General features: G+C 49.2%; 1 protein-coding gene across 1 annotated transcript; it reads left to right on the top strand.

The window, feature by feature from the left end:
* DRD5 (dopamine receptor D5) lies at positions 1 to 9,281 on the top strand. The gene is given in 4 exon segments (XM_082391485.1): positions 1 to 496; positions 822 to 7,774; positions 7,776 to 8,373; positions 8,376 to 9,281. Coding segments are annotated over 3 exon segments (1,416 nt in total). The 5' UTR covers positions 1 to 496; positions 822 to 7,550; the 3' UTR covers positions 8,970 to 9,281.
* The last annotated feature ends 5,951 nt before the right edge of the window (positions 9,282 to 15,232 follow it).

Below are 15,232 nucleotides of genomic sequence, written 5' to 3'. Positions count from 1 at the left end.
CTATGGATTCATGAATTTTAATTTTATTCAATATGTTATAATCCGTTATTATTATCAGTTCTGATGCTCACATTGTCCCAGGTTTAGCAAGTGGGAGCCCTTTCAACTTGGTTGCTGTGCCCTTTTCACATGTCTCCATCATTCTTTGAGCACTCTCTTGTTTTCTAGCACCACAAGATGTCCCAGACTTGTGTGGTACCTTCTCTGCTCAGCTCTGGCATCAGCCATTTCTCTGAGTCCTTCTGGTGAAGGCTGGTGTTTATAAACCAAGATCTGGGTACCCTGTGGGTACTGAGCAACATTTAGTCTGAAGCCATGAGAAATGGAGCAGCACTTACTCATCCGTGTATTAGTCATGCTAACTAGCGTCACCTGGAGAAAGAAGCATATGTGTCACTCATGAAGAGTCTGATGCAGATTAGTGGATCCTGGGAGATTCCATCTTTGCAGCCCTGACGTCCCCACATGAGGTCATTGCTGAAGAGAAGGCCGAGGAGTTATGCCCGTTCTTTTTTTTTTATTTTTAAATTTTATTTATTTATTTATTTATTTATTTATTTATGGCTGTGTTGGGTCTTCGTTTCTGTGCTAGGGCTTTCTCTAATTGCGGCAAGTGGGGGCCACTCTTCATCACGGTGCGCGGGCCTCTCACTATCGCGGCCTCTCTTGTTGCGGAGCACAGGCTCCAGACGCGCAGGCTCAGTAATTGTGGCTCACGGGCCTAGTTGCTCCGTGGCATGTGGGATCCTCCCAGACCAGGGCTCGAACCCGTGTCCCCTGCATTGGCAGGCGGATTCTCAACCACTGCGCCACCAGGGAAGCCCATGCCCATTCTTAAGATACTTCCAGCAAGGAAGTCTGCATCCTTTTGCTCACATTGCCATTTGCCAGAAGTCCAAGGGAGTCTGGGCAGCACAGGGAACACACAGGTAGTTGGTGCGCCCTTACCCCTTCTAACCACAGTATGTTCATTCATGCAACAAATGTCAACTCGGTTCCTCGTAGCCAAGCTGACTCCAAGAGGCTGAGATGACTTCACCTCAGGTGGTTTACAGCAGGGAGAGAAAGGTAAGTAAACAGTAAGTGAACGGACCATCACATGACAGTGGGCTTGCGAACTGTAGCAGGGGTAGGTGCTGTGCGCTGCGCCGACACTGAATGGTTACCTCCCTGGGGTCTTGAGGAAGACCCATCTGGGTGGTCCATTGGCACTGGGTTTGAAACGTGAATGGGAGTTCGCTCCCACTCAGAAAAGGGTGGGGACATCTCAGGCAGAGGAGAGAGCCAGGGCAAGGGCAGAAGACCTGAAAGAACTAGGCATGCTGGGAGAAGAGGGAACAATTTGAGGTGGGTAGAAGGTGGGGTCTACTGGGAAAGGCTTGGGAGGCAAGGGATGAGGCTGATAACCAGGTGGGAAGGGCTGTGCTAAGAAGTTTGGAATTAACAGGTTAACTTTTGTTAGTTGGGTGAATAATTAATAATGTGGGTCACAAGGCATCGTGGGATGTGTTTAAGCTGATGAAAGACATCTCATCTGTGTTTTAGGAGGATCATCTCGATGGTAGAGCACGAGATGGAGGGGAGAGAAGACACCAAGACACACGGACCTGTTGGGAGGCTCTGGCAACCATGTAGGCATGAAGCGATGAGGACCTGAACTGGGGGTAGCAGAGGGGACAGGTAGAAGGGGTTGGCTGTTGGAGCCATTTGAGGACAATGAAACTATAGTGGTTTCCTTTATTGCAGACCATGTGGCTGATATTATTTGCTCACAATTGTTCCTGGCCTCCTCACATTGCCGTGGCTTCCCTGTGGACAGGGAGTAGTTCTTGCTCGCCCACTGACCTGCTTTGGTCCTGGGTGCATGAGTTGAGTTAACATATGCTCCATCCAACCAGAAGCTCCAAGTATGTGAATGGCTGGGGCAACCCTCTTGGCTCCCACCCTGCATCCTGAGAAGGCAAGCCCCAGGGATATCAGTGGCCTGGGAATGAGAGAGTGGAAGAGCAAACTGAACCTGACCCACATTTCGGGGCAAAGCTTCCCCAGCTGACCACAGACCATTAGCGACAAATAAAAGTTCATTATTTTAAGCCACTGAGATCCTGGGGCTGTTTGTTACGCAGCATTATGGTAACAAAACCTGACTAATACAGGGGCTTACCATTTCCTAAGTATGGCATGTTGTTTAATGGTAATATCTCTGCATAGTAGGTATTAGTGCTACCATTTTAAAGATGAGGAAACTGAGGCTCAGAGAAGTTAAGTAACTTGCTCAAGGTCCCACAGCTAGTAAGTCAGAGAAGAGGAATTTGAACATGGGACTGTCTGACTTGCAAACCCCTCTTCCATCCTCTATCTACATGAATATGCTAACTTCTGGGATAGCTATTTTTTCCTGCCAGAAATGGCTGCTTTCAGCTTCCTGTGTTTCTGAGTTGGGAGAGGGGTGGGGGCCTGAGGACCAGCCTTTGGGTTTGAAGAGGCCTCCAGGTCACCATCAGTGGATGTGTGCTTGAGGGGGCTTCTCCAGCCTCAGGGATGGAGGCTGATGTTTCATCTCTACCTTTCTGCCTGGGCTCCGCTGAGCCAAGCTGAGTACATTGACAGCCTGGGTGTACCCTATAGCCAAGGAACTAAGCCCGTCTTGGTGTAAAACAGAGTTGACTCTTTTGGTATCATCAACAGGTGGCGGCAGCAGCAGCAGCAGCAAAATCCTGGCTGTTGGCCCATTGATTTAGCCATTTGTCTCAGCGAAGCGAATCCAATTTAAAATATATCTTCAGAAAAAGAAGGATCAATGAGTTTAAATAGAGGACTATTTGCTAACCGGATTAGGAAAACCCCCTTTGTGCTAAAATGTTCTAAGAAAATCCTCTTAGTACAATTTTGCAGGAGCCAAAAGTGTGAGAGGATCACTTACTTGCTGTCATCCTCTGAGGGCAGGGCTCTAGCTGGGATAAAATAAGAGAAGGAATTTATTAGCTGCTTAGTTGGTTAGAGTCTGTGCAGACGTGGCTGGGTTCTGAGGCTGACCCAAGAGACTCCTTGGTTTTCAGCTGTTAACCAGCTCTTTTGAAATATGTGGGAAAGAGCTTGGGTGAGAGAGAGCAGCGACCGCCTACACAAAACCATCATCCCTACCAGGCAGACTGCTCCCTGTGAAGATGGAAGAGACAAGGGCTGTAGCACCCTGGCAGCATATTAATTTACTTTGCTTGCCCAAGGTCTTATGGATAGAGAGAAAACTCTCAGTTTCCCAAAATGATGAGAAACCTGATATTTTGGATAACAAAGGAAAGAGTCTTGGAGTTCTGAAATCTGTCCTTTCACACACAAAGCTTCATGCCTCTGAGCCTTTGCACATGCTGTTCCCTCTGCTAGGAATGCTGGTGGATTCCATTCCGCCCTCCAGCTTGAGTATCCTCTCTTCCATGCTGCCCTTCCCCGTGCTGCCCACCCAAATGGGCAGTTCATTCCCCTGTTCTCAGGTCACCACTGAACCTTGTTTATTCCCTGCTCTGGGCAGGGCTTTTTCAGTCATAGGTGACAACTGAAACTCAACTCAGATATGTGTTAGCAAAAGGCTTTTGTAACTGCAAAGACCAGGGTAGAGGCTCAAAGGTGTCATTCTCTCTCACACACTCTCTCTCTTTCCTCTTCCTTTTCCTCTTCCCCTTCCCTCTCCCTTTCCCCCTTCCCCTCCTTCTTCCTCCTCCTCCACCTCGTCCTTCTTCGGGAATGTAAGCCCCAGGAGGACAGGAATGTATATTTGATTCTTCTTGTGTCCCACAGCTTAGGGCAGAGCCTGGGATGTAGTTACGTTTGAGCCTGGCTCAAACATCAATTTTGTGTTAATTAGAAAAAGATACCCCTTTCTCAATATAATTTACTGCCTTTTGCTGGAAGTTTTAAATAATCACTATACAAACCTACCCTGGCTATGACTTGTATACCCCATACAGCCTCCCCTCCATCTCCCACATAGTAGGTCCTTAATAAATGCTTGCTGGATGAATGAATGGATGAAATTCAGGGAGTCAGAACTATCTGAAAAACCAATGCAAAACTGTGTGGTGAGCTCGTGTGTACCTTTGCTGATTGAATTGTCCATTAGTATCAGAGTGTTGGGCACAGAGCCCCCCCCTTTTATTATTCCTCCACCAACAAAGATTTGTCAAGCACCCACTCACTGTGTTGGTTTGGGGAATTCAGACACAAATAAGATGCAGTTTGTTGATTTAAGAAGTTCAGAGGCTAGAGAGTCAGATAGCCATGTAAATGAATGGTGACAATATAGTGTCACAATTGCTGCCTTATGAGCCAACCCAGGGCTCCACTGGAGCTCAGGATACTGACTCAGTCCAGAGGAGCCAGGAAGGCTTCCTGGAGGGGGTGTCAGATCTAAAAGGAGGGAAAGGTACTAACATTGGTAAGTGCTCCATACAACATATAAAGCCATGATCCGTGTGTTTCAGTCTCCGAGCAGTGTTATGTTCAAGAAGAAAATTTCTTAACTCAAACTTTTCTTGCATTTCTTAAATTCTGTGAAGGCAACACGTAATCCTTCTCTAAGATTCCCTGTCCCTTCCTATCCACTTTCCTACAGACCCCAGTTCCCTCACCTCATTCACATCAAACTTCCCTGGGAAACCCCACCTTGAGCTTTCAATCCCTCTTCCCACTTTTCTCCTTCTGCTCTTTGTTATGAAGACAAACATAATTTCTTCCTCTGGGACCATTCCTTCTTCCTCCAGCCTCTCAGGTCCAATAATGAATCCACTTTCTGACTCTCTTTCACAAAACTCAGGGCAGAAATCTCCTTGGAGAGCAGCCCAGGGTAAGGAACTGCCCTGGTACAGCCAGAGGAAAAAGGGAGGCTCAGAGTCTCTCATACAGGAATGATTTTGGTATTATCACATTTATCTTTTAAACTACTATGATCAACCCATTTTGATGATGAGGAAACTGAGGCTCAGAGAGATCAAATAACTTGCCCAAGATCCCACAGCTAGTAAATACCTGCTCCTGCCTGCCATGCTTTCCTTCTCTTATCTTCTCTTTTGCCTTCTTAACTGTGATTTCAACCCAAAGAGAGACTTCCCCAGGGAAGGCTTCTCTAGACATTTTGTCGTGGTCAAACCAACCTATTGTACACTTTCATAAGGCTGTGTACTTTTCCTTCATAGCACTTGTCACAGTTGTAATCGTACATTTCTCTGGGTGATTCTTGGATTAAAGGCTCTCTCCAACACTAGATTATAACCTTGTGGAGGGAAAGGGCAATATATATATATATATTTATATACCCTTGTATTCCCAGCAAACAAAAGAGCATCTGGGCCATAATAGGTGCTCAATAAATATTTGCTGAATAAGTGAATAAGAAACTGAAATTCAAACCCCTGTCTCTAAAACCCAAGTTCTTTCCTAACATCATGTGTTGGTGTTCCCCAGGAGGACAAAATGGGAGGGAGGTCATTTCAGGGTAAAGAATTACCATATGACTCATTAGGGAAATTACAATTTGTGTGTGTGTGTGTTGATAGTGGTTTGAATCCAGGCTGCATATAGAGGAGCAGCAGTAGAAGCTGGGGCACTGAGCAAGGGCACAATGATTAAAAGACCTCGCTTGCCTCAGGATCAAGGATCACAGGGAGCTACTGAGAGTTTTTCATCTGGGGAGAGGCATGATCATAGTTATATTTGAGAAAGATCACTCTGCCTGCCACTGAATGGACGGTGGACAGAACCTGGAGGCTAGGGTAGCGTCACCATAAAACAGCTTGGAGAAGGAAAAGTCCTGGACAGGGACATCTGTGGAGAGAGGGGTGGTCCAGCTCCTAGGAGGTGGGGAGAGACAGGTGTAAGTGTGACTCCCCTGTTTTAGGCATAGACACCTGGACAGGTGGTCTTGTCATCTCTGGCAGCATAAAGCACTGAAGGGGGAGATGGTTTGCGGTGGGAGAGGCTGTGTAGGGCTGAGCAGGCTGGGTCTGAGAAGCTGCTTCACTTGCAGCGGTGGGACCAGGGTACAGGTGGGGCTCAGGGCGAATGGGGCAGGTGGGTCAGAGTGCAGAGAGAGACTAGGGAGGAGTTGAGAGTCCAGCCCCCGTTTCTAGACCCCAACACAGGGTGGGTGTATAGGTCAGCGGGTCTCAGATGAGCCCGAGCAGCATGCTGCCACCTCCTCCAGCGGCAGGAGGAGCTGTGAGCTCCTCTCGCCAGCTGCCTTCCGCTGAGCTTAACACCAGCAGAGAGACCCGGGGACTCACAAGCGCAGCTGTCAGCTGGGAGGGGGGTAAGATCCAGGAACACCGCCCTCCCTCTCCAGTGTCTCCCCACCGTTCTTTTCTAAGAATTTGGGCTTTGGGCCACTTATTCAAGCCTCAGATTCCTCACCTGTTAAGCATGAGATAGGAATCCATCCCTGTAAAGAGAAAGACTGAATGCACCCTGCAGGGAGAAGGCACCTGGCTGGAGCTCCCTTCCTCTTCCTAACCTGCTGGGTTCATCCAAAATTATTGCCCAAAGGAAAAGCCGTGTAAGGATTGGGGGTGGGGAATAGGCTTTCCCAAGAGGTCAGGTTAAGTCCCAATCGTAGGATGGATGTTCCGGGGGAGGCTGGGAGAAGATGTTCCCACGAGACACCACCTCCTGGCTTCACTGAGCCCGTACACCACCCGATGGAGAAGGAAGGAATCGTTTACCCCATTTTGTGGACTAGGAAACCAAGGCCCAAAGAAGTTAAGGAGGACTCTTAAGGTCACACAGCCAGTCCGGAGTGGGACTTAGGTCTATGAGAAATCCAAGGCCATCCTCTTGACCCTACAAACGCCCTTTCCCAGTCTAGAAGCCAGCGATTCTCCCCATTCCTACTCCACTTCCCTGTTCCCCAAAAGTGGGCAGGGCACCAGGGCTGGGCCAGGTACCTCTTCGACTTCCCAGGGCGCGGGTCTGGGTCTTCAGAGGGCCGGGGTCTGGTACTAGAGCGCCTCTCAAACCTGCGGGTTTGCCCCCAAACTCCGGCGGACGCAGCTTGCAGAGTGAGGGCGCCAAGGCATAGGTGGGGCGGGTACGCAGGAGACTGGGGAGTGCGGTGGCGGGGGGCGGGGGCGGGAGCGCGGGCCCCGGGAGCAGCGAGGAACCGAGGAGGCCGCGCAGCAGCGCTAGCCCGGCGCCGGCCGCTCCCGGCCCCCGCCCCCTCGGTGGTGGCTCGCTCTTCGCTTATCCGGCTCCGAACCAGACACAGCCGCCGTCGCCGGCTGGCGCACTGCCGGCTCCCGGGAACAGCCCCTCGGGCACCGGCCGCTTCCCGGCACTGGAGGGGCGCAACGCGGCCACAGACCCGGTAGCGGTCGAGGAGGCAAGAGGGGTGCCGGCGCGCCCCGGAGCCCCGGCGCCGCGCACGGTGAGCGCCCCCCGGGGCTCGGGGATCCCTTAGCCGCGGGTCCCGGGGTACCACCCCCCGGGTACCCGATGGGGCCGCCCGGGGAGCGCAGGGCAGAAGTTGGGACCGCGCGCAGCCCGCCTGTGCCGCCGAACCCGATATGCTGCCGCCGGGGCGAAACGGCACCGCCTACCGGGCGCGGTCCGGGCAGCAGCAGCTGGCGCAGGGGGGCGCCGTGGGGGGCTCGGAGGGGGCGACGCTGCTGGGGCCAGCGCAAGTGGTCACGGCCGGCCTCCTTACCCTGCTCATCGTCTGGACCCTGCTGGGCAATGTGCTGGTGTGCGCGTCCATCGTGCGCAGTCGCCACCTGCGCGCCAAGATGACCAGTCTTCACTGTGTCTGTGGCTGTGTCTGACCTCTTCGTGGCGCTGCTGGTCATGCCTTGGAAGGCGGTCGCCGAGGTGGCCGGTTACTGGCCTTTTGGGGCCTTCTGCGACATCTGGGTGGCCTTCGACACCGCGTGCTCCACCGCCTCCATCCTGAACCTGTGCATCATCAGCGTGGACCGCTACCGGGCCCTCTCCAGGCCCTTCTGCTACGAGCGCAAGATGACGCAGCGTGTGGCCTTGGTCATGGTCGGCCTGGCGTGGACCTTGTCCATCCTCATCTCCTTCATCCGAGTCCAGCTCCACTGGCACAGGGACAAGATGGGCTCCTGGGGTGGGGTGGACCCGCCATCTAACCTGGTCAATGGGACGCCCTGGGAGGAAGCCAGGGAGCCAGACTTGAGGGCGGAAAACTGTGACTCCAGCCTGAACCGAACTTACGCAGTCTCCTCCTCGCTCACCAGCTTCTACATCCCGGTGGCCATCATGATCGTGACCTACACGCGCATCTACCGCATCGCCCAGGTGCAAATCCGCAGGATTTCCTCCCTGGAGAGGGCCGCGGAGCACGCGCAGAGTTGCCGGAGCCGTGAGGCCTGTGCGCCCGACCCGACACCGGCCTGCGGGCATCCATCAAGAAGGAGACCAAGGTCCTCAAGACCCTATCGGTGATCATGGGGGTATCCGTGTGCTGCTGGCTGCCCTTCTTCATCCTTAACTGCATGGTCCCTTTCTGCAGCGGGCACCCCGAGGGCTTCCCCTGCGTCAGCGAGACCACCTTCGAAGTCTTCATCTGGTTTGGCTGGGCCAACTCCTCCCTCAACCCCATCATCTACGCCTTCAACGCTGACTTCCGGAAGGTGTTTGCCCAGCTGCTGGGGTGCAGCCACCTCTGCTCCCGCACTCAGGTGGAGACAGTGAACATCAGCAATGAGCTCATCTCCTACAACCAGGACACCGCCTTCCACAAGGACATCGCAGCTGCCTACGTCCATATGATCCCCAACGCGGTGACCCCGGGTGACGTGGAGGTGGACCCGGAGGAAGAGGAGAGCCCTTTCAGTCGTACGTCGCAGATCTCTCAGACGTCCCCCGATGGTGACCCTGCTGCCGGGTCTGTCTGCGAGCTGGACTATGAGGGGGAGTTTTCTTTAGGCAAAATAACGCCTTTCACCCCAGACGGATTCCATTAAACTGCCTAAGAACTGTTCTTCGTGGATCTATATAACTGCACAGACATGAGCAAGCATGCAGAATACAGACTGGACACACACATACATTTCCACTGCTGCTCAGTTTATCATGCCTTCTGTGTCAGTGTAGCAGTCCATGTGCTTAGAAACCTCACAGGACTGATTTGTTGAGGAAAGATTTGGCAGAAGCAGTTGGAAAAAACTCAGTCAAACATACCCTAGCCTAGCAGAGATGGATCAATGGTTCTGTTAGAGAAGATAAGATGGTGATTGATTCTAAAAAAAAAAAAAAAAAAAAAAAGTGGTATTTTTCTTTAAAAAGTATACTCTCCCCTCCCCTTTTAAATGAATAGATTGTTCAGTGACTTATCTGTGTTTGGGCTGATTTTTAAGCATAAGGTTCAATGTGTGTGTAGCGCTAATGGAAGTGTGTGTAGCTTTCCTGTATCTTGCTTCCTGTGGCCTGTGTTTCTGCAGTTTCTACTTACTGTGTGTCTTTGCTACAGCTGAGGAATTCTTCCTGATTTGTTCTGGTGTCTAATAGACACAAATTATGTGTTCTATGGGGTGATTATCGTTGCTTTGCCAGATTGGTTTTCGGGACGGCTCCTGGAGAAGCCATGAGAGCATCCTTAAAAGCAGGAAAGATTTTGGCTGGGTCTGGAAGCACTCATTTATTTTCTTTACAGTCAGTTTGGCCTTAAAGGTACACACAGGGGCAAGAGAACTTGAAGAGTTTCTGATATCTCAGAATTTTAAAGAATTAGATACACACATCTTGAGTCTGTGCTGAAAGCTGGCTTCATGCCACAACATCAAATATGGACTTCTCAAGCCTGGAATTTCTTTTTTTTTTTTCTCATTTGGAATCTTCTTTTTCAAAGTATATAACATAAAACAATTCTCCTGATTCCTAGACAGATGCTATCAGTTCATTGAAACGATCATATAGAATAATCACCTGGTCTTTCTCAACCTCAAATCTATAATGTTTTAAAGTTACATGGCTTTTGATCTACTGTGTTTTCTGAAGGGCTTTGAAATGTGTGAGTTGATATGCTTTCAAAAAACAAAGCCAATTTTTAAATAGGCATTTTCATTTGTAGACAGTAGGAAGTGAGGGAATGCATTTTAACTAAAATGTAGGAGCCAGAGACGATATTTGAATGAACTTGAAATTGGAAAAACAACGAAAAAGCCCAGTGAATTCCAGTCTTTTGGTTTTTCTTCTGTGCAGTCTGAACAGCAAAGGGGAGCATTTAGTTCCAGAGCCACTCCAGACCAGAGCATATTATTACCATTAGATCTAAATGTGAGTGTTGTTAATGGAAGCAAATGAAATGTGAATGTGTAATTTCGTACAGGTCCCTACTTTGAAGCAGGCTTCTCAAGGATAGTTCAATCAACTTTGGTCTCTTTAGGGATAATTTTATTGTCAGTCTCCTGAACAACCAGGTCTTGCTCACTGCAAAGTGTGCAGTGCCTGGCACATAATGCTTAATAAACAGCTGCTGAATGAATAACTGACTTTCTGGTATGGCGAGATTGAAAGCGAATCCTATTTGATACATTAGTTTTCATATATGATTTAGTCAGATTGATATCGGAATCTGAGGTCTAGTGTTCCATTTTTACCTCTGTGAGCTGATTGCTAAGTGGGCCATTAGGGAAACATCAGGGGCAGTGAAAAGCGCCCTGCTCTGAGGTTCAGGAGATAGCTGTGTGACCTCGAATGAGTCAACTCACCTCTCTGGGTCTCACTTTCTGTCTGCCTCTGTAAATTGAAAGACTTATACTAGAGCACAGTTTTCCAAATCATGTTTCATGAGGCAAATATTAGTGGATAGGGTCTAGGGTGAAATAAATTCAGCAAACCCAGGTACAATATCTGTTTTCTACAGGGCTTCCTAGAACTTTTCCTGTGCATCGTGACTCCCCAAGCAGGAGAGAATTCTGTATTGTTTTCCAATGTCTTTGACCTTGTGAATACCTGTTGGGTACAATTCCTTATTACTTTCTCTTTGGAGATCACAGTTGCAGGGAACATAGTTTCAGAAACTCTAATCGATCTGAAAAATCTCTAAAATGCAACTCTTCTATTCTAAAAGACAGGTTGTTACAAGAAAATTTTTTTGGTGACAAACGTTGTTCTAGGCCCCAGTCCAAATAATTTCTGTGTTAGGAAACACGGGTTATGTGAGGATTTTGGGAATGCCTTCTGCAAAATATCACTCATCATTCATTATAATTATTTATACCTACTACATGCTAGGCACTCTTCTAGGAATATAGTTGCCAATTAATTACTCTGAGGTCTGGGAACAATTTCAGTGGGAGAGAGACAGCAAACCAACACTATGATACTATACTGCAGTGTATTGTGCTATCCAGACTCTGAAATGTCATGTCAGGCAGTGATACTGATGTGATGCAAAATAAAACAGAGTGAGTGGAGTGATGTGGCTGCCATTTGATTTAGGGCAGTCAAGCAAGAGGCATGAAGAAGAGGGACCCAGATGGAGAAGGAAGGCTTAGGGCGACACCAGCGTCCAGGGGGAGGAGTGCTCTGGGCAGAGGGAGTGGCCAATGCAGAGGCCTGGACATGGGACTGTGTGGGGCACGCTGGGGGAGAGAAGTGTGGCCGGTGTGGGTGCAGGGCTGTGGAGGGTTAATGCTAACAGCAACGGCAGGCACTGTAGAGACTCATTCTGTGCCCGGGCTGCGCATGTACGGATTCATTTAATCCTTGCAACCCTGCAAGGCAGGCACTTTTGTTACCCCCATTTTACAGATGGGGAAATGAAGGCATTAGGAAGCTAAGTAACTAGCCCTGGGTCACATAGCTCGTGAGCGGCCGAGCCGGACTTGAACCGGAGAGCCTGGCCATTGCGTCTTCCTTATCTGCCCTGAGGTGGTGAGAGGGGCTGCTGAGGCACGGCAATCAGCAAACGCACTGATGCCTGGATCAGAATACTCCTCGTTCGTCTGTTCATTAGCTGGTTAACTGATGCATTCCTATATGCTTGTGTAAGCTGATGTCCATTGTGTCCCTGCCCTGGTGCTCCTCTGTGTTCGGAGGGGAGGCAGCAGTGAAAAAAGGAGCCCATATTTTGGCCAGGTACTTTCCTAATCCCTATTTGATCCTCGCATTAACCGCACGTACTACTATTTTTCCATTTTACGGATGAGAACACTGAGGCACAGAGAGGTTAAGTTGGTTTTCCAAGGTTAGATGACTAGTAAGTGGTGGAACCAGGGTTTTTACCTAGGCCTGTGGTTCTCAATGGAGACAATTTTCTCTACCAGGGGACATTTGGCCGTGTCTGGAGACAGTTTTTGGTTGCCACAATTGGGGGTGAGGTGCTCCCGCTGAGGCAGGAGATAGATGGGCCCCAGGCTGAGCAGCTGGAGTTGGTCCCCTGTGGACAGATACTCCAAGGTGAAGACAATAGCTGGGGCAAGAGGAGCTGAGCCCTGCCCAGATAGGAGATAAAGAGACCACGTATTTCTCATTCTCGAGGTCAAGGAGACCCTCAAGGCTACACATGCGCAGAAAGGCTCCTCGGGGGCCGAAAGGGGGGGGTGTCATCCCATAGTAGGTGATGTCAACTTAACCATAGGTCTCTTTGCTAGAATCCGTCTTGGCTAAGAGATGCACGTGCACACGGGGAGGACCCTGAATTATACCAAATACGGACTCAGAGCCAGGCAAAGCAAGATGACTGGGCAGAGGAAACCTGGAAGAAATGCCCCATAGAAGTGATTCAAACTACCACAAGGGCGAGACACTGAGCCTGACTGTGTGTCTACTCACATGTATCCTTTTTCCTCCTAATAAACACTTCACTTGTTTCACTACTTTCTGTCTCTTTGTGGAAATTCATTTCTACAGAGCCGACAGGCCAGGGCCTTGTCACCGGCCACTGGTCTAGAGGCGAGGATTCAGCGCTCTCGCTGCCGCAGCCTGACTTCAATTTCTGGCCGGGAACTGAAATCGTGTTTCAAGCCACTGCAGGCTGAGGCCACCTGAGATCACTGCCACCTAACGGCCGAGGCCAGCGATGCTGCCGAACTTCCTACGGTGCACAGGACAGCCTCCCACCACAAAGAATTATTTGGCCCTGAGAGGCCCTAACTCCACATCCCAGCTGCCTGTCACAAAGCCACACTACCTAGGCTTTGAAGCGCCACAGGCTTGAGTTCAACTTTTAGCTTCCCCTTTCTTAATTGTCTGAATTTGAGCACCTCTCCTAGCTTCAGTTTCTTTGTCTGAGAAATGGGTAACTTAAACCCAGAGTTCCGGGTGAGGATTAAATGAGTTCGTGTAACACTGAGATTATTTTCGTGTCGTTCTATTTCCTTTCCTTTTCTCCTTTTTAAAAGAACTCTGCGGTTTGGTATATTTTAAGAAGACTTTGAGGTTCCTAGCTTAGGTAGAACTACATCGTCCTGAAAGCCAACAGCGACGAGAGCTGAGACTCCTCCGGTCTTGTTCCCACAAGGCTTGGTCTCCTTCTCAGCCTAGACCAGTGTTGGGCACGAAGTAGGTGTTCAATAAATGTTGATGTCTCTCCCGACCTTGGTCTCCTACACACACACACACACACACACACACACACACACACACACACACACACACACACACACACACACACACACATATTCCAGGCTCAGATGATGCCACTGAGTAACTAGGTTTTTACCCAGCGAGTCCAGGGGTGGTGTTTTCTGTTGGGGGTGGTGGTGGTCCTCTCATTTAGGGCTGATCAAGGGCCTGCAGAGCTGAAAGCCCCACAAGAAGTGTTTTCATCATACAACACACTTGAATGCTCTTTGTAACTAGCAAAGTGCCTTCAGAGTGTTACCTTGACAATTCCCCCGTGAGGTCCTTCCAGCCTGCCCATTAAAGAGATGAGGCAGTTGAACTGGGGAGGGGTCCAGAGACTCACCCACGATCACCCAGCCAGAGGGACCCACGCTGAATTTGAAGGTGGCCTTAATTCCTGCGCTCTCTCCACCCACTACACGGAAGGAGCATGTGACAACAGGTGAGCAGTGAGCACTTCCTTAAACTTTGCATCTCACCCTCCTTACCCTATTCCTGTCTCTGGGTAATGGCAGGAACGCTCTGTCCCCCACTTTGAGGAAGTTTCATGGCCTGGTTGGTGAGACAGGACATGGCAACCTAGGGAACAGCAGGGGCACCTCAGGCATTGCCCTCTCTAAGGGGTCTCCCACATGGTCTGCCTAGCGTGGTGGCTTCAGGGGAGGTGGACTTTGTACCTGGTGGCTCAGAGCGCACAGGCGCCCCCGGAGCATGCGGAGAGCCAGGTGGACCCTGAGTCTCCTTTGGTGACCTTGCCTCCATGAACTGAATCCCCAAGGTCAGACCTTATCCAAGGAGAGGGAATTAGACTTGGTGGGATGTGTCAAGGAATTTGCAGAAGAGATGTTTTACATGTTATGTTTTATTAAAAAAATTATTCTGACGCAATTTCAGACTTACAGAAAGGGTGCAAAATATTACAAAATATTATTAATATTACAAAATATTAGAATTTCTAATTACCCTTGATCCAGGTCCCCCCAAATTAATATTTTATTGTTACTTGCTTTGTTCCTCTCTCTCTCTTTCTTTTTTTCTTTTCTGAACCATATAAGACATGATGCCCATTTACCCCTGAACACTTCAGAGCGTATTTCCTAAAAACAAGGAATTTTCTTATCTAATCTACAGACCTTATTCAGATTTCATGGTAATGCTTTTTATAATAAAACAAGCCAAGATCTGTGTTGCATTTACTGCTGTATCTCTTTAGCCCTTCTTTACTCTGAAGCACTTCCAGCCTCTTTGTCTTTCATGACTTTGAGTTTTATGAAGAACACCGAGCCAGTCACTTGGTAGAACGTCCCTAAATTTGGGTTTGTCTGGTGTTTCCTCCTAAGTAGATTGTAATATACACTTCGGGCAGAGGCACCACACAAGCGATGGATGCTGAGTTCCTCCCAGAACATCGTGTCTGAGGCACATGCTGTCAGTTAATCTCATACTAGCAACATAAACTCTGATCATAGGATTGTGGCAGTGTCTACTACATAGTGACTATTTTACCCTGTGTAACTAAAAAGTATCCTTTGGAGAGATACTTTGAGGCTATAAAAATATCCCATTATTACTCAGAATTTCACCCATTGGTTTCAGCATCTACAAATAATGATTCTTCTCTGAATCAATTCTTATTATGATTGCCAAATGGTGTTTT

Source organism: Balaenoptera borealis, assembly GCF_965194805.1.
Source record: "Balaenoptera borealis genome assembly, chromosome: 4".
NCBI lineage: Eukaryota > Metazoa > Chordata > Mammalia > Artiodactyla > Balaenopteridae > Balaenoptera > Balaenoptera borealis.
Note: the sequence above shows the minus strand (reverse complement) of the source record. Positions and strands in the feature narration are given on the sequence as shown.